This window comes from Rhinolophus ferrumequinum, chromosome 12, assembly GCF_004115265.2.
Source record: "Rhinolophus ferrumequinum isolate MPI-CBG mRhiFer1 chromosome 12, mRhiFer1_v1.p, whole genome shotgun sequence".
In the NCBI taxonomy this organism is placed as follows: domain Eukaryota; kingdom Metazoa; phylum Chordata; class Mammalia; order Chiroptera; family Rhinolophidae; genus Rhinolophus; species Rhinolophus ferrumequinum.
This window is the reverse complement of record NC_046295.1, coordinates 83,070,909-83,095,904: the sequence shown is the minus strand read 5'-3', so window position 1 is coordinate 83,095,904 and position 24,996 is coordinate 83,070,909. Positions and strand designations below refer to the sequence as shown.

The following is a 24,996-nucleotide window of genomic DNA, read 5'->3' as shown; positions in this document are numbered from 1 at the left end:
GAAAAACAGGCCTCAACTTCTCGACATGTCTCTAATTAAAACCTATGCATAGTTGGAAAGGCACATATGTGTCCACATAGGTGGACACACGTGCTTGTTTCCTTCTTCTCTGTGCTTTTCTGTTGTTTAACTCCTCAAAACGGACGAGTGAATGAGTGTCAAGGGCAGTCAGGTGTGTCATGGTTCTCTCTGAAGACCCCCATGCAGCCGGAGCCTGGCTTCGGACTCACAGGTCCTGAGAAGACACAGCTACAGTGCAGCAGGGTGCAGAAAGCCATCTGCTGGGACCCCCGAGGCGAGGCCCACCCTGTGGTCAGGGTGCCAGGTGCTGCGGCTGTCGGAACGCCTGGTGCCCACAGAAGTCCTGGTTCCAGGGGGCAGTGCTGCTTGTCAGACCCCCAAACGCAAATGAAGCCACTGGTCACTCTTCCAGGACTGGGGTCGCTGCACAGCGGGGTGAAGTGGGCCCAGAATTGGGAGGAAATGTGGTCCCGCTTTCAAGGCAGCCCTTGGCAAGGCATGAGGGAAAAGGAGCCAGCAAAGAACATTCCAGAAGAAAAAGCCGCAGGCTTCACCAGGCCCGCAGGCATGAGCTTGGAGTGTCAGGGAACCCACATTAACTGCTCAAGGAGCTGGAAACTCAGGCGGGGCAGGGCACCTGCGGGGAGGGATCTAGGAGGGCCACCACCACCAAAGCTGGAGCCAAATGGACACCACTCACCACAGAGGTTTAATGGTTTAATAACCACTTCTCCACAGCCTGACAGGGCGGCTGGCACCCGTCTAGCGAACAGGCTGAATGTGCACCCCCCACATACCACAGGGACAGCTGTTGGGATGCTCCAAGGACATGGGCCACCTCCCTGCCCACTGGTCTGGCCAGGCTGACACACACCAGGAGTTGCCCTCAGGGCCAGGGGCCAGGCCTGACATCGTCCCTTCTCTCCAGGGGCCGAAGGGTGGGACCAGGCACCAGGGGGCTTCTCGCTGTGGCCGGATGGGGGCAGCCCTCTCCTCATGGGCCCACCTCCACTTTGCTTGCCTCGGCCCGGCCGCTCCCGTCAAGAGCTCCGAGCACCACGCAGGCCGGCAGCTGGGCGGCACCCGCAGGCCCACGGCCCAGCCATGGCCCAGGGCTCAGCGCCCTCTCCCCGGAGGTGGCCCCCCCGTGGGACGTGAACTTGGCACCCGCCCGCTGAAGCAAGGCTCAGGCGCAGCACGGTGGCTCCTCACCAAGCCGCTGGCCAGGCTGCCCCTGACCCCCGGCCCCAGTGAAGGCCGCTAGAGCCCCGTCAGGTCCACAATGGCCTTGATGAAGATGGCATCGTCGCGTACGTAGGAATTCTTGGCCTCCATCTTGGAGACAGGGCAGAAGAGGGGGCAGCCACTTGCGATGTTCATGTCGCTGACCGGCCTCTGGAAAGACGACGAGGTCACGTCGGGCCTGAAGGCGTCGATCACATGCTCCCGGTTGTTCTGGTCAAGCAGCATTAAGGTCACCTGGGAGGACAGTGCCCCAGGGAGGGGCAGCAGTGAGCCCAGCCCTGCCCGGCTCCCCCACATGCCAGCCCCTCTGGTGAATGTGCCCATTTCGGCATTTTCTGTCACAGACACCTGGGACCTGAGGACATCTGCATTATGGAGTGGTGTCCACCTGACAGAACTGGCGGAGCACCGCGGGTCCCTGCACCTGCAAGGGCCGAGGGCCGCCAGTGGCACCCACGCACAGGACGATTCCGTGCTGTCCTCGGCCCTGAACCTTCAATTCCTGAACCCAAAGTGGATTCTGGTTTTCAAAGGGCTTGATCACACCTCAGACCAGGGCCCCAAAGCTGTACTCCTTCCTTGGAAACAAACTCTGAGGTGGCATTTCCCACTGCCGGTCCCAAGTGGCTGTGAAGCCGGGGACTGGCAGCGTCGCTGACACTCGGGAGCCGTGGAACTAACGACACGGCCACAGTGCTCAGTGACAGCGGCCCACGAGCCGGTTCATGGTCCCAGGGGCCCCACAGCGCCCGCGGGACAGACAGGCTCACACACCTTTTGGTTGAAGGGCCACCGCAGGAGGGCATCGTTGGGGCCCTTCATCACCACGAAGAAGAGAGACAGGTGCGTCCCGCGCCCGGTGCCATCCCCGTTCAGGTAGATACGCAGACACATCTTATAGCCGTACCTGCTGGTGTAGAAGGCTGTGGGGCAGGCACTGGTGAGCTGGGCCTGCAGGGGCTCGGCCCCCACCCGGCCACCTTCCCCGAGAAACAGACACAGGACACACTCAGGTTAGGGGGTGCCAAGTACACAGAAGCAGTTGCTAGTGAAAACAAATTTCTTTTTAAAATGTAGTAATTATAAATAGTGTTTTTAAGAAACTTAATATAACCCCAAACCAGCCTGAACTGGCTGTGACCCTGAAGTCGGCTGGGACATCACATGGGAGCCACAGGCTGGGGCTCTGCCAGCCTGGAAGAGGCGACAGCGGGTGACAGCCGGGGATGAACCAGAGCCGCTGGTATCCCTGCTATGCAGCCGGAGCGCAGAACAAGAGCAACAGCCAGAGACGAGCTGGTTGCCATTCAAGTAACAAGACACGACAGAACCGTGGGCCGTCTCGCTCGTGCCTCCAGGATCACCTTCCCTTGGCGCTCTGGCTGCCCACCCAGTCCACACCCAAGACACGTCGGTGGGTCAGGCCAGGCAGCATCTGCCGGAGCAGGACCCACATCCACAGGTGCGCCTCACGGGGCCACCCCAACCTGGACTCATGTTCCACCACCGGCCCCCTCACCCCAGGTCACTCTTGGGGTTTGTGAGAGCAGAACTTGCAGGAAATGAGTCAGCATTGACTTCAGCTACAAGGAGGTGCCAGCCTAGGCCCGTCCAGAGGGGACAGAGCCCGCTCCCACACTTCTCATCGCAGCCCAGGAGCAGAGCCTGTGCATCTGGCCCAGTACGTGTGGGGAGACAGCACGTGTCGGCCGCCACGGGAGCTCGCTGCAGCTCCGCACATGCTGCCCACGCTCAGAGCGGCCACCTTCCCTCCCCGCCCGTTGAGTTCAAACAACACAGGAGCCTGTACCCACTCGGCCCGGACTCTGGGACCCCCGATTTCAGCAGCAGATTCACCAGAGTACACATTAAAATAAAGGGCACTTGTGGCACGTCACTGGAGGTGGGGTCAGGGTACAGGGAGCGAGATGACGGCCCAGGCCGCAGCGCACACAGGGGCCTCACGGGAAGAACCTCGTGGCGAGGCCGCGGGCCTGACAGGAGCACGGGCAGCTACGCAGGCACAGCAGACGCCTTCCTCCACCCCACCCCCCTGCACAGTGCCCCAGACCCCGAGCACCCAGAGGGGACCCATGAACAGAAGGAACAGCCAGCGGCCTGGCTGAGCTGGCGTGGGGAGACCACCGGCGCCGCTGCACCGCTGCCCCTCCTGGCGGCCCACAGCCAAAGCGAGTGCTGAGGGGAGGTACGGTGACGAGGGGCCTTCTGCCCCCCCAGGACAGCAGCAGCTTGAGCACCAGCTCCAGAACAGCACCTGGGGAGAAGATGGCGGGCGTGCGGCCAGCCACAGCTTCCTGGCGCTTCCTGGCGAAGTCCGAGATCTTCCAGACGAATACCCCATCGAAGGTGGACGCCTCCATCTCATGGACCTTCTGCTCCAGGTCGGCCATCGCCAGGTCCTTCAGGCCGATGCTCCTCTCCAGCTGCTGTACCTGGGGGTGCGGGGAGCCCCGTGAGGGGGAACCCTTCAGGACGGGCCCGCTGGCCGCTGGGCAGGGGGCTTGCCCGGCTCGCTCTGTGAAGACCACCTTCATCTGGCCGGAGTGAGCTCACAAAACCGCCCCCACACCCACCTCTCCTGCAGTGTCCCAGGACTGAGGTCGCGGGTCAGCCTTTGGGCTGGCTCTGTCCCCACGAGACCCCACCCCACTTGGCCTGAGGTTCAAAGACTGTATCAGGAAGCACCCTCATGGCACCCACACAGGGCACGAGGCACATGCTCCACGGCCTGCTGTACCCCCAAGTCGGGTCCATCGGTGAACGGGGCTCACAAAGGGGCTCGGCTCAGAGGCAGAAAATGCCGCCACGATGAAAATCAAGACGCTGTCCCCAGAGTCCTGGCTCTGAGGCTCGAGACTCCTGGAAGCTGCCCAGATGAGACGGCCCTGCCTGGGCACGAACCTTGTTACTCAGAGCTTCAATCCGGTCCTGGTCCAGCCGGTGCTGCCGGCCGCAGGCCTCGGCGGTCATGGCCACCCTCTCCACCTCCCGGTTCAAGACGCAGACGATGTTCTCGAAGGTGGCCGTCTTCCTCTCCAAGGCCTCGCACCTCTGCAGGAGCTCCACGGCCTTGGAGAGCCCCGGCCCTGAGCCCAGCACGCCGGCCTCCCAGCTGACCCCCTCGCTCTGGCCCGGGGACCGGCCCGTGGCCTCTAGGAGGACGCCCAGCAGCATGGCCAGGTGCTCTGGGAGCCGCTGGGCCTCGTGCTCCTGCTGCTTCTCGTTCTCTACCTGCAGAGACAAGATGGGGGGCTCGCCCCCACACCTGCACTCAGCCCTGACCCAGGGACCCCTGGTCCACGCGGGTGTCAGCAGAGCATGGAAGTGCCACCTCAGCTGCCAGCCAGCCTTTCATTTGTCACCATCTGAAGTTCATCCTGTTTCAAAACGACAAACCTTCCCACTATGTCACTCGTTCCTGTTCAACGTAATAGAACACAGCATCAGACAAGGTGCCCACGGGGGCGGCGGAAGGGCGACAGTGGCCAGCTTCAGTCTTACTGCACAGAGCTGACTTGGCAACCAAATGTCTTCCAAAGCTCCACAACAAAGGTTAAAATGTTGGAAACTCCAAAAACCAAAAGTAGGGGCGGCTGGATGGCTCGGTTGGTTAGAGTGCCTGCTCTTAACAAGGTTGCCAGTTCAATTCTCGCCTGGGATGGTGGGCTGCGCCCCCTGAAACTAAGATTGAAAACGGCCACTGGACTTGGAGCTGAGCTGCGCCCTCCACAACTAGACTGAAGGTCAATGGAGATGATGGGCCCTGGAGAAACACACTGTTCCCAAATATTCCCCAATAAAAAATTAAAAAACAAACAAAACCAAAAGTAGAAACAAAAGACCTGCATGAGAGGCCTGCCCAAGGGGCATGGCCAGGTGCGCTTAGACGGGAGACGCCCAGGTGTTCCAGGGAGTGCTTCTGGGACAGCTATGCAGGTCACCCGGTAAAAAGCAGACTGTTACTGTGCTGGAGCTCAAGGTCCAGTGTTAGATCAGCAAAGTCAACGCAATGCGAGGCCTTAGCTGGCATTAGACCCATTACGTGTCCTGACTGCCCACTGAAAGGCATGGTGGCAAGTGCCCTGGGCCCACACACAGGCCCCTGACAGCCCCCATGTGAAGGGACCTGGGTCTGAGCGGGAAATGGACCAGCATGGTGTCGCACAGAAAACAGGTCTGACACAGACTGGAGGGACAGAGCAGGTCCTGTCCTTGTGCACTGTCCTTAGGGAAACAAAAGCAAAACACCTGAGACCACATCAAGTGGCAGCACCGCCAGGACCATCACCACCAGAAAGGGGGTTCTGCAGAGAAGCGGAGCACCGGTGTGCCCCGTCTTTACAGGCCCCAGGCCCTCAGTCGGCAGGACAGGGCTGCACACTCCAACCCCTTTGGGGCGACACCAGTTGGGAAAGGGGAGAGAGGGGAGACGTGGACAGAGCTGCCCGGGCCTGAGGGAGCCGCACAGAAACTGGCAGGTGTGCGGCATGTGGACAGCAGGCGGGTCAAGGTCCTGGGGGGGGGAAGAGGTCAGTGGACTTGAGAATGGCCAGGCCAGTGACAAGGGAGAGTGAAGGTCACAGGGAGCCAGGGCCAAAGTCACACGAAGGGAGGTGGGGGCAGCAGGTGGGTTTCGGAACCGTTGCCAGGCAGGGTGGTGGATTTCCGGTGGACTGGACGCGAGACACGAGGGTCCAGAGTGATTTCTGGGCGTTTGGCCAGAGCGGTGGGGTGAACCAAGGTGTCCCTTCTGGGCAGAGGGGGAGTCGTGGGGTGCGGCTGAGGTCTGAGAGGCCCACTGGACGTCAGGGAGGTGCGAGGGGGTGGTCAGGGCTCAGCCACCAGGCGGGGGACATCAGCAGGGGGACAAGTAGGTGGAGCAGACTAGGGACTGGGCTTGGGCACCTCCGGCTGGGGCAGTGGACAGGCAGGGAGGTGGGCGGCGACAGGAGGCCTGTCCAGGAGCTTGGAGACGGGACCCCCAGGAGGACCCAGGTGGCCCCGGCAGACTGCACTCACCATGTCGGGGCAGCCGACGTCGTGGAACCGGCAGGGCACCTGGCATTTGCCACACGTCCTGACGTGGTCCTGAAACTAGAAGGCGTGGCGTCACAGAGGCCGCACTCCTCAGCCGAGGTCAGAGTCCACGCGAGGTTCCTGGGCCCACCCCACCCGCCTCTTCACTCTCATCACCGAAATCCTGCAGCCCATTCCAGAGCCATCGGTGCACGCCCGCACACGCGTGCTGGGTCAATAACCCACGTGGGGGCAGGCGGGGCGTCACACATGGCCCCCCAACACTTCAGAACGCCTGCGGAGACTGGTCCCCTGCAGCAGTGTGTGGGACACGTCATGTCTGAGGCCCAGATTCCTGGACCCGGGAATGAGAATGAGGGGTGCTGGCCTGAGCTGGGCCAGACGCCAGCACCGACCTAGGCAGCGCTGGCCCCCGACGACACACCCGAGACCAGCAAGGTGGAGCACAGGGCCCAGAAAGAGGAGGCCCCCCAGTGAGGGGAGCACAGGGCCACAGATACACAGCCAGGCTCTGTGAGGCAGCCACAGGACAACCTAAAAGTGTCCCTCTGCCTCCGTCCTGGGGGACGGAGGGACCTGGAGTGTGAGCAAACCAGACCTCCGACAGCCCAGGAAACGTGGGGCAGGGAGACAGCCCAGCTCTGCAGTGAGACACCCTGAACAGGCTCCCCAAACAGAAATAAGCAAAGAAAAAGGACAATGACTGCAACAGAGTCCCTTACAGTTCCCCTCACAGGGAAAGCACAGAGCAGAAGCCAGCAGGAAACGGGCAGCAGCCACAGATGTGAGAGACATAAAGCATATGAACTTGAGCAAAACGATGCTCAGGCATGCTCCCAGTTTGAGAAATGCAAATTGCAGCCTCCCCGAGACACCACTTCTCACCCTCCACACGGGCGGGCGGGCGGGCGGGCGGGCGAGCCCACATTCTGCTGGCTGCTGGCGGGCCAGGGCCCAGGGCTCCTCTTTGCTGCTGGGGTGCAGGTTTCTGCACCGCTGGGGACAGCCTCAGGCTGGGATCTGAGCTCTGCCGATGCCTGCATGTCCCTCTGACTTCTCAGAATGCCCCGTTCTAGTTGTCACTTTGGAGCCACGTGACAGATTTCCAAAAGTACAAGACAATCTTTTTTTTTCCTTCCTTAAGGAGAGCGTACCTCACAGTGGCCCGTGCTGGGATAGAACCGGCAACCTTGGTGTTATTAGCACCAAGCTCTAACCAACTGAGCCAACTGGCCACTCCAACAATCTTTTCTTTTTAAAGAGCAATCTTAAACACGCAAAAGCAAAAGGAAACAAATGAGCTTAATGGAATGCTGACACGGCAGCCTGCCCACTCTGGAGCGAGAACTAATCCCCACGGAGCTGAGTCCAGTCAGTGGTGATCTTGGTGCTGTCGTCATATTACTTCATACAGTCAGATCACAGAGGAAACCGCTGCCCGTGTCACTAGGTACCGTGTTTCCCCGAAAGTAAGACCTCACCGGAAAACAAGCCCTCGCATGATTTTTCAGGATGCCATCCCCTGAGCATAAGCCCTGATAGTAGTGTCTTTTGGAGCAAAAATTAACATAAGACCCGGTCTTATTTTCGGGGAAACAGGTACTAAGACTTCCTTCAGCGAGAGCTGTAAACGGAAGTGAGGTACAGAGCCGGACTGACGTCACTATGAAGCCGTGGTGACTGGCTCATGAAACAGCGGTGGGGTCCTGCTCCTGCCCCTGAAGCTGTGCTGTGGGAGGGAGGGGCCGACACGGGGGACGCGGGGGACGCGGCTGCCGCGCACCCTGAACGTCAGGAGCGCCCGGGGTCCCACAGCGCTCGCTCGGCTCACCGCGGCTCTTGTTTGCATCACTGCAAGAGTAGCAGCAAAGCACCCCCGGCGCCCCCACACCGGCAGGCGGCCGCTTCTCTCTCGGGCCCAGGCCGTCACCCCCCACACCGCGCAGGGCGGCCCACGGCCCAGGCTCCCGCCGGCCGCTGGTCCTGGAGGAGCCGGGAAACTACTTACTTTCTCACGGGGGATCTTCTTCTTGCCGCAGCCGTCGCACGTCAAGGGGAACTTGGGGCAGACCTCGTCATGTGCCTGAAGAGACGCGGTCAGGACGTCAGAGCTGGGACGTGGGGCATGCCGCCACTGGGGCCAGGACTGACACCACTGTCCTCGAGACACGGGGCCTGCAGGCACCCAGGAGTCTCAGAGTTCTTAGGACCTCGTCTCATCTGGTGGCCACCAGAGCAGCATGGGGACAAGCCGCTGACAGAGACTTGACGAGAGCAGCACCGTTCGCTGCCCTGACAGAGACGGGCCCATGCGAGCTGGAGAACGGCCGCGCTGGCCAAGGTGTGAGGCTGGCAGGACCTGACCATGAACCTGGGAGCAGCTGGAATGTCTCTGAGACCCTGACAAGAGGCTGCAGGGTCCCTGGCACTCCGATGTGCCCGAGCCCTGAGCAGTCCTCGAGATCTAACAGTTTACGGGCAGAGGGGACAGAGGGACGTGTGAAGGACACCTTGGGGACACACTCAGCTACCACAGAATGGCCTGCTTCTTCAGTAAGTGGCAAAGAAAAAGACACCCACAGGGAACCGCTAAAGATGAAGAGACACCTCGGAGGGACCAATGAAATGCAGGCGGGACCGACTGGGTCCTGATGCCAACAAATCCACCTGACAGACACTTCAGATGCGCAGAACGACAAGGAACCACCATTTAGATGTGGGGGTGACACGTACAGTGCCCCTGCCTTTTACACACACATTTGGAAGACATTTTAGATGAAACGACACGAAATCTGGGACTTGTCTCTAACTGTCTGGGAGGCTGGACGCAGCCTGGCACGTGGTGACCCTGACACAGCGAGTGAGGTGATGTGCTTCACCTGCCCTGCGAGGGAAACGCCTTCACACCCGACCACTTCCCACTGGGAACCTCCTGCCACGTGGCTGCCCGGGAAGGGCTGAGGCGCTGGGACAAGCGGCAAAGGCACCACGCTGGCCCCAAGAGGAGGGCCAGGCCAGGCCAGACCGGCCGGCACCACGCCCGGGCCCTGCGAGTCCCGGCCTCACCTTCATGTCGGCCCAGCAGCAGGGAGCCCTGCAGTGCCTGCAGCGGAGGCTCCTCTCCGGGCACTCGAACTCCGCGTGGTGGTCCTTGTCACTGAGGCGGACCAGGCCTTTACACGCCGGGCACTCAGTCAGCATGAATGGGCAGTGTCCCTCATGGCAGCTCTGGCGACAAAGGGAGCAAAGTGTCAGCAGAGCTCTGCGGGCAGCCATGCAGCTGAGACTCTGCTTCGGTTTCGGTGCTGGACCACTGGACCCGTGTGACCCCAATTGGGACCAATTCCAGCTGGCAGGACCCCAGCCATGCCATGACGCCCAGAACGTCCGTCCCTGCACCTGAGCCATGGGACACTGAGGGGACTGCTGCGAGTGACGTCCAGGGACCACAGGACCACTGGCCAGTGAGAGGATGGGCAGGACGGGACGGGGTGCAGAAAGGCAGGAGCAGAGGGTGGGCCCCCGCAGAACCAAGGCCTGGTGACAGAGGGACAAAGCTGGCTGGGTGCCGGAGACCAGGACACAAGGCAGACAAGTGAGCAGAGCAGACGTGCTGTGAGGAAAACGGGCCACGGCGGCCAGAGTGAGACGCAGAGGAGGCACTCGGGAGTCGGCCACTCATGCCCACACCCACGCCAGGAGCCGCTGGCGAACCCCACCCTCCCGGAGCTCACAGCAGGTGCAGGGTGACACCTCCCAGGCAACAGGCAGGACAGGTCAGTCCTGGTCCCTCAACAGCCCTGCGGGGGCCGCGCGCTGAGCAGCCAAACTGCAGGCAACTCTCGGGCAGTCTGCTGTGAAGGGGACAGAGGAGTGGCAGCAGAAACAGGGAGCTGCAGATTTGTTTGCTACGGGTTTTTTATTACTCTTATTATTGTGGTAAAACATAACACTGACCATCTCAGCCACGTTTCGGTGCCAGCTCAGTGGCATTAGGCCTGTCACCCTGTCGTGCGGCCACCACCTCCATCATCTCCAGGACTTTCTCATCTCCCCAAACTGACATTCTGTCCCCTTTACACACTCACACCCACCCTCTCCCAGTCCTGCACCCGTGGTTCCAACTTCTGTCTCTGTGAGTCTCACTCCCCTGAGGACCTCTAAGGAGTGGGGATCCTATAGGACTTGTCCTTTGGTGTCTGGCTTCTGTCACCGCGCATGATGGGAGGTTTCAGACAGAACACACTAGAGCTTGTTTTGTGTGCTGACGGGGACGGTGCAAAGAAAGGGCGCCTGCTGGGGGAGGGAGAGGCCCCGGGACAGGAAGTTCCGGAGAGGCCAGAGCCGGCGGCCCTTCACCGTGGGGTCAGCACCCCACAAAGATTCGGGCTGGGCAGCTCAGGGCCTCCCTGGAGAGGCAGGAGAGCCTGACGCCTGTGTCTGCACGGCCCCCCAGTTTCCAGGATGTGCACACAGCCTGGTGATGGCTTGGCTGCTGGGGCCGAAGCTCACCATTTGGGAGAGACAGAAGGGACAGGTGAACTCGAGACGCGGCACATGGGCCATCCTCCGGCACTTCAGACATGGCGCCCGGTGGCGCCCACGCCTCCTCACAGGACCCCACAGCACTTGCCTCCTGGACACACACAGACCAAGCACTGCCTCCAATCCAGCCTCCCTGGGGATCCCGTGGCAGCTTGACGGGTGCCGGATGTAGGCAGACCAGGATGGCCCTGATGCTGCAGCAGCACAGGGACGGGCTCCCCAGGGAGCACCCCTGCCACCCCCACCCTGCCCGCTGCCACCATGCAGGCCCCAGGCTGAGCCGTGCTGAGCGCGGAGCAATCAGTCAACCCCCCTGAGCCAGAGGGGCCTTGCAAAAACATCTCCCATCACAGTTAGGGCTCGGAGCCACTGCGGGGTGTGCTCTCAGCCAGGTAACACCCTCAGGGGCATGTGGGCAGCTGAAAGGACACAGGCCCAGGCACACAGCCACCAGGACCGCGCCAGCCCCACAGGCCATGCTCACAGGCCACACAGCTCTGCCCGCTCTTCACTCCCAAGAGACCTTCAGAGAGAAGCGCCACTTCGGAGAAATCACTTCTGGTTCATTCAACCAGAATTCAAACTAAATGTTCAAGCTAGCGGGTGGGAGGCGGGGCACGCCGCCTCTGCTGGCTTCTCCTGCCGCCCGTGTCCTCGAGCGGCCCCTTCTCTGCGAGCCACCCACAACCCCCTCACTTCCAGAGCAGCTGGGAGCCCTGTAGTTCAGCACCAGGATGAGCAGTGAGGAGGCTCCACAAACCTCTTTTACTTCATGGAGCCTTAAATCACTGAGTTCTTAGAGAACAGTAACCATCACTGCAAAGGCAGAACATGCTCAGAAGCTGCTAAACACCATTTTCCCTTTCGTGCCACACTTTCCAAACTCAGCCGCAGTGCAAGCATTTCCTGAGGCCACCCCAGTTCTGAGGGGCCCGAGGGCACACGTGCCGGCTCAGAGAGAAGCGGGGCTCCTGCTGCAGCAAATGTGGTGGCACCTGTGTGCCCAGGCCAGTGGCCTTCACAGCCAGCAAGTGTCCCCGAGCAGCGGCCACCCGCCCACCCTCTCACATGACCAGCCCAGCTCGCAGGGACTTTCCGAGCTCCGGGGCAGCCAGGGACTTTCCAGCCGGGTGGGCGGGCGACAACCCAGGGCTGGCTGCAGTTCCTGCCCTCAGCCAGAGGCCCACGAAGCCACGACCCACACCACCGGCCTGGAGGCGGCAGAAAACCCAAAGAATCAGAAGCGAGGGTCCGTCCTCCTGTCCCCAGGGGCTTCCTGGTCCCCTGCAAAGGCAGCTGGTGCCCCACAGGGGCTGCCCCCCCTGACCCGAGGCCCACTCTCTGGACAGCCAGCAGTAACAGCTGCAGGCCCCTCCTGCTGAGCGGGCAGCAGCGTCACCACTTTTGCAGGTGCAGCTCGGTGGTCTCTGGGCGGCCGGGGCTCTGCACAGAGGCAGGGGTCTCTTGCTCCCAGGAAGGGCACAGAAGGGTGCCATAGTTGCTCCACTTGCAGCACCCCCGCCCCATCTGCCCCACAGAGGCCCCTCCCCAGACGCAGCCCAGCTGTTCCTGTAGAACATGGCGGCCTGAAGACCATGCAGTCAAGTCGGCCCCGAGAGTGAGGGCAGCTCAGCACACGGAGCGGCGAGCAGGAAGGGAGAAGCCCGCCAGGAACCCAGGATCCCACTAGGCCCGGCACCCCCACCCCCCTGTCCCCTGCCGTTGCAGCTCAGCCCCAGCCCGGCGCCCACCCCACGGCAGGGGGCTCCTGTGGCCTGGGCAGCCTGGACGGGAGCTCGTCTGGCTGTGGGAGAGCCAGGGTTCCACACAAATAGCCCCTGCAGCCTCGCCAACTGGGTAGCAGCAGATGGCACCAAGGAAGGCCTCACCATGCTGACAGCTCACCTGTCACCGTGCCACTGACCTCAACCCCTCCCACAGCCGTGTCCACCACCACTCCACTTCCTGTCCCTGAACCTGACTCCTGTGGGGCACTCACAGAAGTGGGTCCTGCAGGGTTTGTCCTTCTGGGACTGGGTCATCTCACCGAGCACAGTGTCCTCGGGGGCCATGTATGCTGCAGCCTGTGTCAGAATTCCCTTCTATTTTATGGCCGAGTGACCTTTTTAGGGCTCATGGTCTGAACACAGCACGTCTTGTTTGTCCCTTCATCAGCTGGTGGACACTTGGCCACTGTGAACCTCTGGGTACATGTAACCATGAAGACGCCAGTTTCTAAAAGGCATTCATTGGTTAAGAAGAAGCGATGGCCAGATAATCAACCGCATGAGCTCCAGCGCCTCTCGGCCTCCACGCGGCAGGGCCAGCAGCCAGATGCCGTCACGCAGAAACCCCGACATGTCGACGCAGGGACGCAAGCCAGCCTGGCCAGGCACAGACAGGCCATGGAGCAGACGCGCACACGGACGCTGCCCGTTACGAGCCGGGCGTCTTTCTGTTACCACAGGACAAATGCACAGATGACATCCGCAATTCCCAACATCAGTCAATTCAAAATGTGAAAGCCCGTGTCCGAAGCACGACAGAAACGTCCTACCAAGTGAGAAAGCTGGTTTCCTGCATGAACAGGAACACGCCGCGGGGACACTTGGGCTGGCACACTGCTGCCACACCGCCACAGTCCACAGCAGGGGACTGCAGCCCCATTTGACAGACCAGGAAACTGAGGCACAGAAAGGGAAGTGCCCCCCCAGCCACGCCACCCGGGCTCCACGGTGCGGGCCTGGGCTCTGCGCAGTTGAGTGTCTAAGGGGACGGGTCGTAAGCAGCAGCCCCCCTTTGCAGGCGTCAGACATGCCAACTCCAGCAGGTGGGAGGGATCGTGCTCCAGGGAGGCTGTGCCGCAAGGGAGCCCTACCTCGTACTCTTTAAGGGTCCCCTTCCAGGTGCAGCCGTCGCTGGGGCAGACGGCCGGCAGGCTCTCCACCTCCCTGCGGGCTGCGTTGTCCGGGAAAGCCTGGGGAGACAGCGCGCGTCCCTGCGGGTAAGCCCCTCCCCGTGGCCCACCGGCCCACACACCCGACACGGCACCTTCCCGGACAGCGGCTCTCTGCCTGCGACTGGGGCAAACTCCAGACGTCACCACAGCAGCAGGGAACATTTTTAGCTGTTAAAAGTTTCATCCGCCATCGGTGTTGTTAAAGGAAATGCAAAAACATTTTCTGTTTATTGTGACATTTTTAGTGTAGATTTTCCACTTACTGAGCTGCTCTCTAAAATAGAAATGCCTTCTTCGTATATGCCCTCGTGCACGCAGGCGGCACAGTTCTGAGGCCCGGAGCTGGTGGGGAGAGAAGAGGGTCCCTCCTGAAACCAGGTGCCAAGAATACGTGAGCATTCCACACACCACGCCACTCCACATACCACTCGGCACCTACAAACCCATCCCAAGTCAGCAACAAGCACATGTCAGTGCTGTGATGTGAAAGCATTTAAAACAGGTCAGATGGTTCGCTCCTCTGATGATCAATCACCCCCATCGTGACGAGGCGCTGGCCACTCAGAGACACACGCCCCAGAACAAGGGCTGCGCAGGCGCGTCTCCCCTCCCGCCCAGCCACCCAGGCAGGTGCCTGCGTCCTAGGGTGGCCCCCCAGCACCACCAGTGTGAGCCGGCAGTGTCCAGTGCCCACCTTAAAAAGCAGGACACACAGCAGAAACCACCTTTCATAATCAATAGGTTTATTTCACCCCCTGCACCCAAACAGCGCGTGTCTCTCCGGGTTATTAACTTCCCAGTCCCGTGGGCAGTGAACTGCACCCACCGGCGAGACCTGGAGCCACCTCTCTGGCCAGCCCGCCTGGGCCGCCCTGCCCAACATACCTCAGGATGCTGCTGAGACAGAAGGAGCAGTAGCGGTGGCCACACTGCGCCTGGAAGGGCCTGCGCAGGACGTTCCTACAGGCCGAGCACAGGTACTTGTCTTCCAGCTTAGTCCCCAGGAGGTTCTTTGAGAAGCCGGGCTGTAGCACGTCTAGGGAGCCAGGAGGGGTCACGCTAGCTGCAGCCATGAGAGCTGCGCGCCCCGCAAACCACCAGGCCCTAAAGAAGAACACAGGCTGCATCAGGGCAGATCCCAAGTGGTACCCCAACTCGAACATAGTCCTCCAGGGAAAACGGCCCCTGCCTGGCGGTGAGGGGTCTGGGTCATCAAACGGACCCGTGGTCCAGAATCTGAGAGCAGGGTTTTAGCGCTCTGGGAGCCTGGACACGATCCTCGTCCGAACATGGAAATCAAGGCTCGGCCACAGTGCAACCTGCCCAAGCCATGGCTGGTGCACGCCTGTCCTGCAGCCTCTGGACCAGCGGGCTGTCCTCAAGGTCACCTAGTGCAGACCTCCACTCCCAGGCCAGCGTGCTGCATGGGACCTGTGGCCAGAGCACGGCTGATGCCTCCTTCCCGCTGACAGCAGTGCCCTGCAGGGCTCGGTCTCTCCTCAGGGTCCTACAACAAGTGTACATTCAGAAGGGTGGACGGCTTTTGCCGTAAGTCTTACACATCTGGCTGTGCCCAGGAGAGGGCCGCACCAGCCAGTGGCCTCTCCCACGTCAGCTTGGCGCAGCCACTCTGCTCCCCGTCCACCATAGTGAGTGTCCTCTCACTTCAGGGCCCCCTCTGCCGTGCGCTAGGCCATGGCAAGGTCCCCAAGGCAAGGCCATCAGGACGGGATGGGGGTGGGGGGCACAGCATTCAGAGACCTTGCATGGAACTCACTGTTCAACATCCACCGTCTCAAAAACCCCTAACAAATCGTATGAGCCCTTGAAAAGGGGCAGTGCCCAAAGCCCTTGAACACGAGGCACTGTCCCCCCAGGAAGCCTGAGGCCAGGACCACCAGCCCCTTTGCAAGACCCTCGAGTGAGGGTTTCCTTCCCGTGTGCCCTGGAGACACGTCCCCTGGGTCTTGTGCAGGAGTCACACCGACTTTCAAACCAGGAAGCTATGAAATGACACCCCTTTTCCAGGAGGAGAGAGGGGTTTGCGCAAAGCAGCAATGACATTCTCAGGCTGTTTCAGTACCCTAAGCTGGTCGGACACCGCAGGAAAGGGTGACAGACAGTGTGTTATCCGGGCAAAGCCACTTTCAGTGAACATGTTTGGATTTGTGACTGACGGGCCCTCACACGTGGATGGCACGCCACAGCCCCCTATGTTTTCATACCCTGCATTTACTCCTCCAGTCAGCTGGCTGAGGGAGGGGACACTGTGTCCAAGGTCGCTCAGCTCAAGGGCACACCGGTCTCTTGCTCGCTCACAGGTCCGTGTGCTCTCCACACACGGGGCGCCTGGGGCCCTGGATGACCCACCCACCATCCAACAGCTGGGCCATCTAATGCTTTCAAGCCCTCGTGGCACAGGTGTGTATGCGCTAGAAGGTCCCTTTATTAAAACCGTTTGGCAGAAGCTCTAAACCAGAAGATGGGAGGCCTACAGACATGCTAATAGTGCCCTCTGGCCAGGGCACCGAGGCGGGAGGACCCTGCAGCCAGATTTTCCCAGGCCCTGCGGTCACCTGCCCCCCCCCCCCCGCCCACAGAACTGGAAAAAGGCCCACAAGAGCACACTCCTGTGTGACAGGCACCCACATTTTCTATTTTACTTCTTTTTTCTGGTCACACTACCAAACTGATTCCAAGAACCATTCGTGGTCTAAAATCACTGCTCTAAACTACATTCAACAGAGGAATTTTTTATATCACTAAAAAAAGTCACCCTTTTTAGGTCAAAACTCTACCGTAAGTTTGCTACGTTAGAATATGAAATGTAAAGACTCTGATGGTGGTCCTGTTTTATACGGGCAAAAGGTAAAATACAGAATGAAGGCCACCTCACAAGCGTCCGCGCAATGCTCTTTTTGCAAAATGTCGCTGATAGCTTCCTGCAGCGTCTGTCACACAGGCTCTGTTCTTTCGAGCCAGCATCCCACCTGAACACAGCCAGGCCTGGCCTTGGCACCCAGCCACACCTTCTGTGGCAGACTGAACCTATTTTATTAACCCACTGACTATGACTTCCGTTAGACACAAAAACAGTGTCCTTTTTGACTGAAAAGAAAGGGAAGAGGCCCCAACACACAGCCAGGTCTCGACATCTGTCAGTCCACTCCTCAGTGACCTCATAAATACTGCCTCTTAGCAGTCACGACTACCTTACACGCAGGAAGGCAGGGATCTAAGCTCACCCAACAGCAGGGCCCCAGCCACAGGTCAGACGGGCAGGCCCACGGGAGTTCTCAGTGCTGCGAGCCTTCCACATCGCTCCAATCTCACTTACAAATACATTTTCACTTTTAAGAACTGGAATGAGAAATGCATGCAAGTGTCACGTCACAATTTCCCCCTCTGAGAGCCACCCACATGCTCAATCCTGCGCCTCCTGCGCTTGTCCAAAGCTTGGAAGAAAATGTCCACATCTCTGGCCGCGTCTGAAATCACACAGGGCTCGGGGAGCCCCAGCTGCCCGCTGCGGGCAGCTGCACAGACACAGCTGAGAGCGGCCTCTGTCCTTACAGTAGTGGCCACGAGGGGTCAGGTGTCAGGGCGCTCCAATGAGGAACCAAAATGCCCGCCTGGTCCTTTCAAGCTGCGGTTTGTTTTCCAAACCCTGCCTCTCTCAGGTAAAGTGATTAAAAACAAGAACTACAAACTATCTATTTGCAATGACTCCGTGAGTGTGCAAATGAGCCATCCGACTTCATATTTCATTCCTCAAACACGCTCCACACGTAAGTGAACTTCGCATGGCAGACTTACACTTTTCTAGAAGGGCGTTTCTGCCAGATACAAAGCAGTGTTATGGGATAATTCCAGTCTATAATGTCAGGGACAGTTCAGCACGCTGTGGTGACAGAGGTGGGACAGCTCAATGAGCTGTGGTGACAGAGGTGGGACAGCTCAATGAGCTGTGGTGACGGAGGTGGGACAGCTCAGTGTGCTGTGGTGATGAAGGTGGGACAGCTCAGTGCGCTGTGGTGATGGAGGAGGGGCAGCTCAATGAGCTGTGGTGACGGAGGTGGGGCAGCTCAATGAGCTGTGGTGATGGAGGTGGGACAGCTCAGTGCACTTGGTGATGGAGGTGGGACAGCTCAATGAACTGTGGTGACAGAGGTGGGACAGCTCAGTGCACTTGGTGACGGAGGTGGGAAAGCTCAGTGCGCTGTGGTGATGGAGGTAGGACAGCTCAGTGCACTTGGTGATGGAGGTGGGACAGCTCAGTGCACTTGGTGATGGAGGTGGGACAGCTCAGTGCGCTGTGGTGATAGAGGTGGGACAGCTCAGTGCACTTGGTGATGGAGGTGGGACAGCTCAGTGTACTTGGTGATGGAGGTGGGACAGCTCAGTGCACTTGGTGATGGAGGTGGGACAGCTCAGTGCACTTGGTGATGGAGGTGGGACAGCTCAGTGCACTTGGTGATGGAGGTGGGGCAGCTCAGTGCGCTGTGGTGATGGAGGTGGGGCAGCTCAGTGCACTTGGTGATGGAGGTGGGACAGCTCAGTGCACTTGGTGATGGAGGTGGGACAGCTCAGTGCACTTGGTGATGGAGGTGGGGCAGCTCAGTGCACTTGGTGATGGAGGTGGGACAGCTCAGTGCACTTGGTGATGGAGGTGGGACAGCTCAGTGCACTTGGTGATGAACATAGGACAGCAATTACTTTGGGGGTGCAATAATCATTAGATATTTGGTCTCTGCACAGAGCTCCCCGAACCCCAGGGATTTATTTCCTGAGTAATGGGGACAGAGGAGCACGCTTTATCACTCATAAGCCCCTTTCACTGCCACCACCCACTCCCGTCCCCTGAGAGGGGAGAGAGGCTGCAGAAATGACGTAATCACCAACGGCCAACAATTTGATCAATCATGGCTTCATGATGGACCCCCCACAAAAACACCTAACGACGGGGTTCAGGGGGTTTCCGGGTTGGTGAACACATCATGATGCGCGGAAGGTGGCACGCTGAAAGGACATGGAAGCTGCGCCCCCTCCCCTCCCCTTGCCCTGTCATCTCTTCCATGTGGCTGTCACTTGTGCGAGTTTCCCTGAACCGGCTGTGTGAGTGTAGGCTAATGGCGTCAGGTGTCGTTACAACAATCCAGTGCTGCCCAAACTGACGTCAAATCAGGTGTTGCAGCACCTGGCTGCCGGTGGCCCCACCCCGCCAGTCGAGGCCATCTGATGCTCAGCGATGCTGTCCCTGACGAGCCTCCTGGAAACCTCCCTGTGCCAGGCCTCCCTCCTGCGATGGCACAGCTCTCTGTCCTCCGTGGTATTGCGGACCTGCGCCCTCCAGCACGGAAAAGCCAGGAGGCAGGGACTGGGGTGGGGGGAGATGGGGCCCCGGCTTGTACAGGGGTGCATGAGCACCCTCTCTGCTCCCAGCTCTGCACACTCATTCCGACACCCCTAACCCAGCCCTTCCAACACACTGACCACTGGCCTCGCCGTGACCCACCCCACTCCAAAGCAGGGCACCTCGCTCCTGAAACCCACACCAGCCATTCCTTCTACCCTCCTCCTCTTCTCCTCCTACCCCACCCCTGCTGTGTATTCCCTAAATCACAACCAGGCCACCAGTCCACCTGCCCCAAATACCATCTCCACCGCTGCTGGGCCCCACAGAGGACCTGGTCTGGACCCTGCCCCCACTCAGGGCACAGCTGGGCACAGCTCAGCTCAGACCCCAGGACCCTTCTGCTGAGCCTGCCTCTGCCTCACCCAGGCTCAGCCCCTCTGGGTGGGGGAGGTGGTGGCGGGGCACCGTGCTGGGACAGTCATGGGCCCTCTCTGTGGCCACATGGTCCAGCGCACAGGGAGGACGGGATGTCAAGCAGTCCTGGACTCGAGACAGACAGAAGGTGCACCTACTCTTGCATGATCTGTGGGGCCTGTGGGTCATTTTTTCTGGATTTTCCTCCCTGGACCTTTCTGCCATTCCCTGTGCACACCCTTGGTGTCCTGTGTGGAAACCCCCCTGCCAGGCCACACTGGATCAGTGCACTCACCAACCACTGGTGGGAGGGCGGGCAGGCTGGCATTTGCCACCTCACCTCATTGCCAGAGAGGGGGCACAAACCCGACTCTCAAAACAAAAGGTGAAAGGCCTTTTTCTTCCTGGAGAACACGCTTTATCCAGCAACAAATGGTCACTGGAAATCCTACACTCTCATCCCCACATTACAACTGTTGTTGAAACAACCTATTCCTTCAGGTCCCCAGAGGAAAGACATTCGGGTTTATTCCCTCAGTAAGTTTAGAAAGTCTTTGAGAGAGAACCCCTGGCTGAAAGCCCCCTCCCCCAAACCCTTGCAGCAGCATATGGCCTTCAGTCTAGCCATGGCCCCGCAGGCACGCTTCCGGGCTCCCGCCATGGCCCCCTGTGCAGCTGGGGAGACTGGTGCCTTACTACCCATGCAGTCCACAGGCCAGAGCCACATGGCACAATACAGCCTCAGGTGGCAGAGGTCGGGGACACAGGGGGACACAGGAAGAGCATTGTCAGGAGCCTGCAGGGCTGCCCCAGGCAAAAGGCCCATGTCAGAGCGGGTGCCTCTGGGAGCTTTGTCCTGAGAGTGAGGGGGCTGAGGTGGGGGAGAGGGAGGGTGGGCGAGGGCTGGAGGCAGGAAGGGCAGCTGTTCCTATGTATGACACACCACTGCTGAAAACAGCTCCTGCTGCTAGGAAAGGCTTTCAGAAAAGCAATGCGAGGATTTTGCTCACTTGAAATTCAAGCAAGTGGGGGCCAGCCCGGTGGCTCAGGCGGTTGGAGCTCCGTGCTCCTAACTCCGAGGGCTGCAGGTTCGATTCCCACATGGGCCAGTGGGCTCTCAACCACAAGGTTGCCAGCTTGATTCCTGGAGTCCCGCACGGGATGGTGGGCTCTGCCCCCTGTGGCTAGGATTTAACACGGCACCTTGAGCTGAGCTGGGCTTTGACTCCCGCAAGGGATGGTGGGCTGTGCCCCCTGCAACTGGCAACGGCAACGGCAACTGGACCTGGAGCTGAGCTGCGCCCTCCACAACTGAGACTGAAAGGACAACAACTTGAGGCTGAACGGTGCCCTCCATAACTAGGATTGAAAGGACAATTTGACTTGGAGGGGAGTCCTGGAAGTGCACACTGTTCCCCAATGGGGTCCTGTTCCCCTTCCCCAATAAAATCTTTAAAAAAAAAAAAAGAAAGAAATTCAAGCAAGAGTAGGTTTTGTGGTATGTAAGCTATGTGCAATAAAGCTGTTTAAGTAAAAACAAAAACAAAAACAAAAAAACACAAAAAAACCTCGAGCAACAATTTTGGGTTGGCTGGAACCTCCACCTGAAACCAGCAACTGACTCATAAACACCACAGTCCTTGCAGGTGACATGTGGCCTCTGTGCGCCTCTGCTGTGGGCTGGGAGGCAGGTCCGGCACACCCCCGTCTGCGGGACTCAGCCCCGGTTCGAGTGTCTGCTCTCACACGTGCAGCTGTCCTGGGCTCTGCACTGTCTCGGTCAATGAAGACCCACTGCGACCAGAGCGCCTCTCACCCACTCCAGGCTCCATCCCTCCCGGCAGCTGCCTCCACTCTGGATCCCAGCGCAGGAGGCCCCTGGGTGTCCCAGCCAATTTCCATGTCCTCACCACCTACCTCTGGCCTCAGTTTCATCCTGGGACACGCACCAGACTCATACAGGCCAAAAGCGGATATCCCAGCCTCCATCACAGGCTTCCCGGTGTGAAAGGGGCGGGGCTGAAGGCTGACCTGAGGTTCCCTGGCAGGTACCCTCATATTAACCCAACTGACGGAGAAGCGCTTCCAGGAAGGAGGGAACGGGGAGGGGCGCAGAACAGGAGCGCCGCGGAGGGCAGTGGAGGGGCCGAGGAAGGAGTTGGGGGGCAGGGGGGTGAGGAGGGAGGCGCGGGGAGGGGGCCCTGGGGCCTGCGGGACAGGCTGCAGGGGGCAGCAGTGAGAAAAGGCCGTCCCGGAGGTCGGATCGCAGAACGCCGTCCTGAAGTTCGGGGGAGCTTGCTCAAACCCGAAGCAAGTCGGAAAGCCCCTCTGTGGGCAAGAAGAGACTAGGTAGGGACAGGTGAGCCCACCGCCGGAGTCAGGGCAGGAAGGGGTGAGACGCCCACAGGCAGCAACCGAAGCTCGGGGCAGCTAGGCTGGGGAAGGGGGGGTGCCAGGACCCCAGGCCGAGACCCCAGGTCATAACCCTGCATCGTGACCCCCGCGCCGTAACCCCGCGTTGTGGGCCCCGAGCAGTGACCCACAGGTCGTGACCCTGCGCTGTGGACCCCGGGTCATGACCTCGGGCCGCAGACCCCTGGCGGGGCGCCCGCGGGCGTTCGCGAACTTTCCTGCACCAGCCCGGCTCCGACTTTCAGTTTCCGGCTCCCCCGCCCCGAGAAATCCCCTCAGGCTCGCGGGGCGGCGGCCGCCCTTCCTCCGGACGCCGCGCGCCTAGCCCGCACCCCGGAGCCGGAATCCCGACCCGACCCGCAGAGACCGAGACGCCGACGCGGAACCCCAAGGTCCAACTCACCAACGGTCGCCGCGCGTCCGGAACTGCGCGCCCGCCTAGCCGGTGCTGCCGCCAACACGGACCCGCCCCCAAGCTCGCCTGACGGACTGACACCAGAGCCTACCGAGAGCGCGCGGGGGCCCCGATTGGCCAGCCTTCTCTCCGCCCCTCCGCCTTGGGCCCGCCCTGCTGACGGATTGACACAAGAGCCTGCGGCGGGACGGCCGGTGGCTCAGGCGGTTAGAGCTCCATACGCCTAACTCCCAAGGCTGCCGATTGGATTCCCACAGGGGCCAGTGGGCTCTCAACCACAAGGACGCCGGTTCAACTCCTCGAGTCCCTCAAGGGATGGTGGGCAGCGCCCCCTGCAACTAAGATTGAAAGGACAACAACTTGACTTGGAAAAAAAGGCCTGGAAGTACACACTGTTCCCCAATAAAGTCCTGTTCCCCTTCCCCAATGTAAAAATAAAATAAAATAAAATAAAATAAAATAAAATAAAGAGCCTATCGGGAGCTTAGCAGGGAGCCGCATAGGGCGCCTATTGGTCGGAGCTGCTGCAACCCGTGTACTCTTACTCACCTCTCGGGTTTCTCCGACTGGAGCCTGCTGGGTTTCCGTGCACCGCCAGAGGACCGGACTCACGCAGCAAAGCCCTCCCGAGAACCTGGCAGGTGTCCACGAAGAGTCAGGCCCCAGCAGCCGGGTAGCAGCACCTTCCCCTTTCCAGGGCCAGGCTCAGAGCAGGGCCCCACCGTGGGTTACATTTACAAGAAAAAGCACGAAAGGACCCACTCATTACGGGCACTAAGGCGATGAGGTCTCCTTTCCAGGTAGTGAAGTGTTGTGGAAGTAGATAGTGCTGGTGGTGGGCCGACATTACGAATGTACACATGACACTGAATTGTATGGTTTAAATGGTGACCTTTATGTTATGTGTATTTTACCACCAAACAAAACAAAAAATGCACAATCTATGGCCTCCAGACACACGGACTGAAATACGGAAATGGAAACATCTAGAAACAAGGCAGTAGTCTTGGCCAGAAAAAAGGGAGCAGCACTGGGACTGCGGAGTGTTGGCCCCATCACTGCCCCTAAGTGTGTGACCTGAGGCCAGGCTGTGTCTTTATCTGCCAAGGGAAGAGTCGGGACAAAATGGATTGATTATCTGTCATCGAACACGTCGTCTCATACCAGCGTCTGGAGAGGGGGACTGCTCTCCTCATTTTGCAGAAAAGGAAACAGAGACCCAGAGAAGTAAGATTCCATACCCCAGGTCATACAGCACAGCTGGCACATCCACTCCAGCGGGTAATCTGAAGCAATGGGAACTGCTTGAGGACAGAATAAACCGAAAAACAGGCAGGCTTTGAAGTGACGTATTTTGAATGGTTCACATGGTGTCAGACATGCTCGAGTCATTGCTGCATCAATCATTACTTTGTTTGGAGTCTGAACTCCCTGATCCAAAACACCACATCCCTAGGAGACAACAGAAAGGCCCCCCTGCCTCTGATAGAAGATCCAGGAATTCAAGCCTGAATTGGCCACAAGCAGCCGTGGCCACCTCCCCAGTTCAGTAGAGCTTTCACCCCAGCCCCATAGCCAAGCGAGCTCTCAGGTGTCCCAGGGGCCGTGAACCCAATAGCAACACTGCAGGAAATGGTTTCTGTTGCAAAAAGGAGGTTTGGCTGCAGCAGTGCACCCCGCTTCCTCGAGAGTAAAGTCGGGCAGTGTCAGACCTCACTCCCCCAGGGTGGGGACACTGCCGAAGCTGTGGCTAGGAGCTACCTCAGCCCTGCCCCGTGTCCAGAGATTTGGTGACTAAGGGCTTGCCTCCTTGGAAAGCAGCCAGCCGCCAATGGACGCCACTGAGACAACCCTGAAGTACCTGACAGTGCTTCTAGCATGGAAATGCTTTCATTTACTTTATTTTTATTTATTTATTTTAAAGATTTTATTGGGGAAGGGGAACAGGACTTTATTGGGGAACAGTGTGCACTTCCAGGACTTTTTTCCAAGTCACGTTGTTGTCCTTTCAGTCTTAGTTGTAGAGGGCGCAGCTCAGCTCCAGGTCCAGTTGCCGTTTTTTCTAGTTGCCGTTTTTTCTAGTTGCAGGGGGCGTAGCCCACCACCCCTTGGGGGAGTCGAACTGGCAACCTTGTGGTTGAGAGGACGCACTCCAACCAACTGAGCCATCAGGGAGCTCAGCGACAGCTCATCTCAAGGTGCCGTGTTCAATCTTAATTGCAGGGGACAGAGCCCACCATCCCTTGTGGGACTCGAGGAGTTGAACCTGCAACCTTGTGGTTGAGAGTCCACTGGCCCATGTGGGAATCGAACTGGCAGCCTTCGGAGTTAGGAGCACAGAGCTCCAACCGCCGGGCCAGCCCGCTTTCATTTACTTTAAACATTGCTGCTTTTACAGGATATTCATGCACACATTGTTTGGGGTTTTTGTTTGTTTGTTTGTTTTGTGTGTTTTTTTGACCCTGACAACTGGCCTGCAAGGTGTGCAGGATTGAGAATAGAGGGAAAAGGAGCCTCACTGGCACGACGCTGACCAGGAAGTGGCTGACCCACCACTGATTGCCAGATCAG

General features: G+C 59.4%; 1 protein-coding gene across 1 annotated transcript; it reads right to left on the bottom strand.

Moving 5' to 3' along the window:
* Positions 1-725: 725 nt before the first annotated feature.
* TRAF2 (TNF receptor associated factor 2) lies at positions 726-22,511 on the bottom strand. Its single transcript, XM_033122164.1, has 11 exons — positions 22,414-22,511; positions 14,714-14,932; positions 14,092-14,170; positions 13,748-13,846; positions 9,391-9,552; positions 8,333-8,407; positions 6,307-6,381; positions 4,189-4,518; positions 3,542-3,719; positions 2,041-2,189; positions 726-1,500 (listed from the first exon to the last, which is right to left on the bottom strand). The coding sequence occupies exons 2-11, from the start codon at positions 14,899-14,901 to the stop codon at positions 1,282-1,284; spliced, it is 1,554 nt and encodes a 517-aa protein (XP_032978055.1). The 5' UTR covers positions 14,902-14,932; positions 22,414-22,511; the 3' UTR covers positions 726-1,281.
* Positions 22,512-24,996: the final 2,485 nt, after the last annotated feature.

What these genes read in the sequence shown, in the direction of transcription:
- TRAF2 (XM_033122164.1), bottom strand. Translation starts at nt 14,901, where the DNA reads ATGGCTGCAGCTAGCGTGACCCCTCCTGGCTCCCTAGACGTGCTACAG. An exon ending in TTGAAGCTCTGAGTAACAAG is followed by an intron (nt 3,720 to 4,188) that starts GTTCGTGCCCAG and finishes CCGCACCCCCAG; the next exon opens with GTACAGCAGCTGGAGAGGAG. An exon ending in GCCCGCCATCTTCTCCCCAG is followed by an intron (nt 2,190 to 3,541) that starts GTGCTGTTCTGG and finishes CCTGCCCCACAG; the next exon opens with CCTTCTACACCAGCAGGTAC.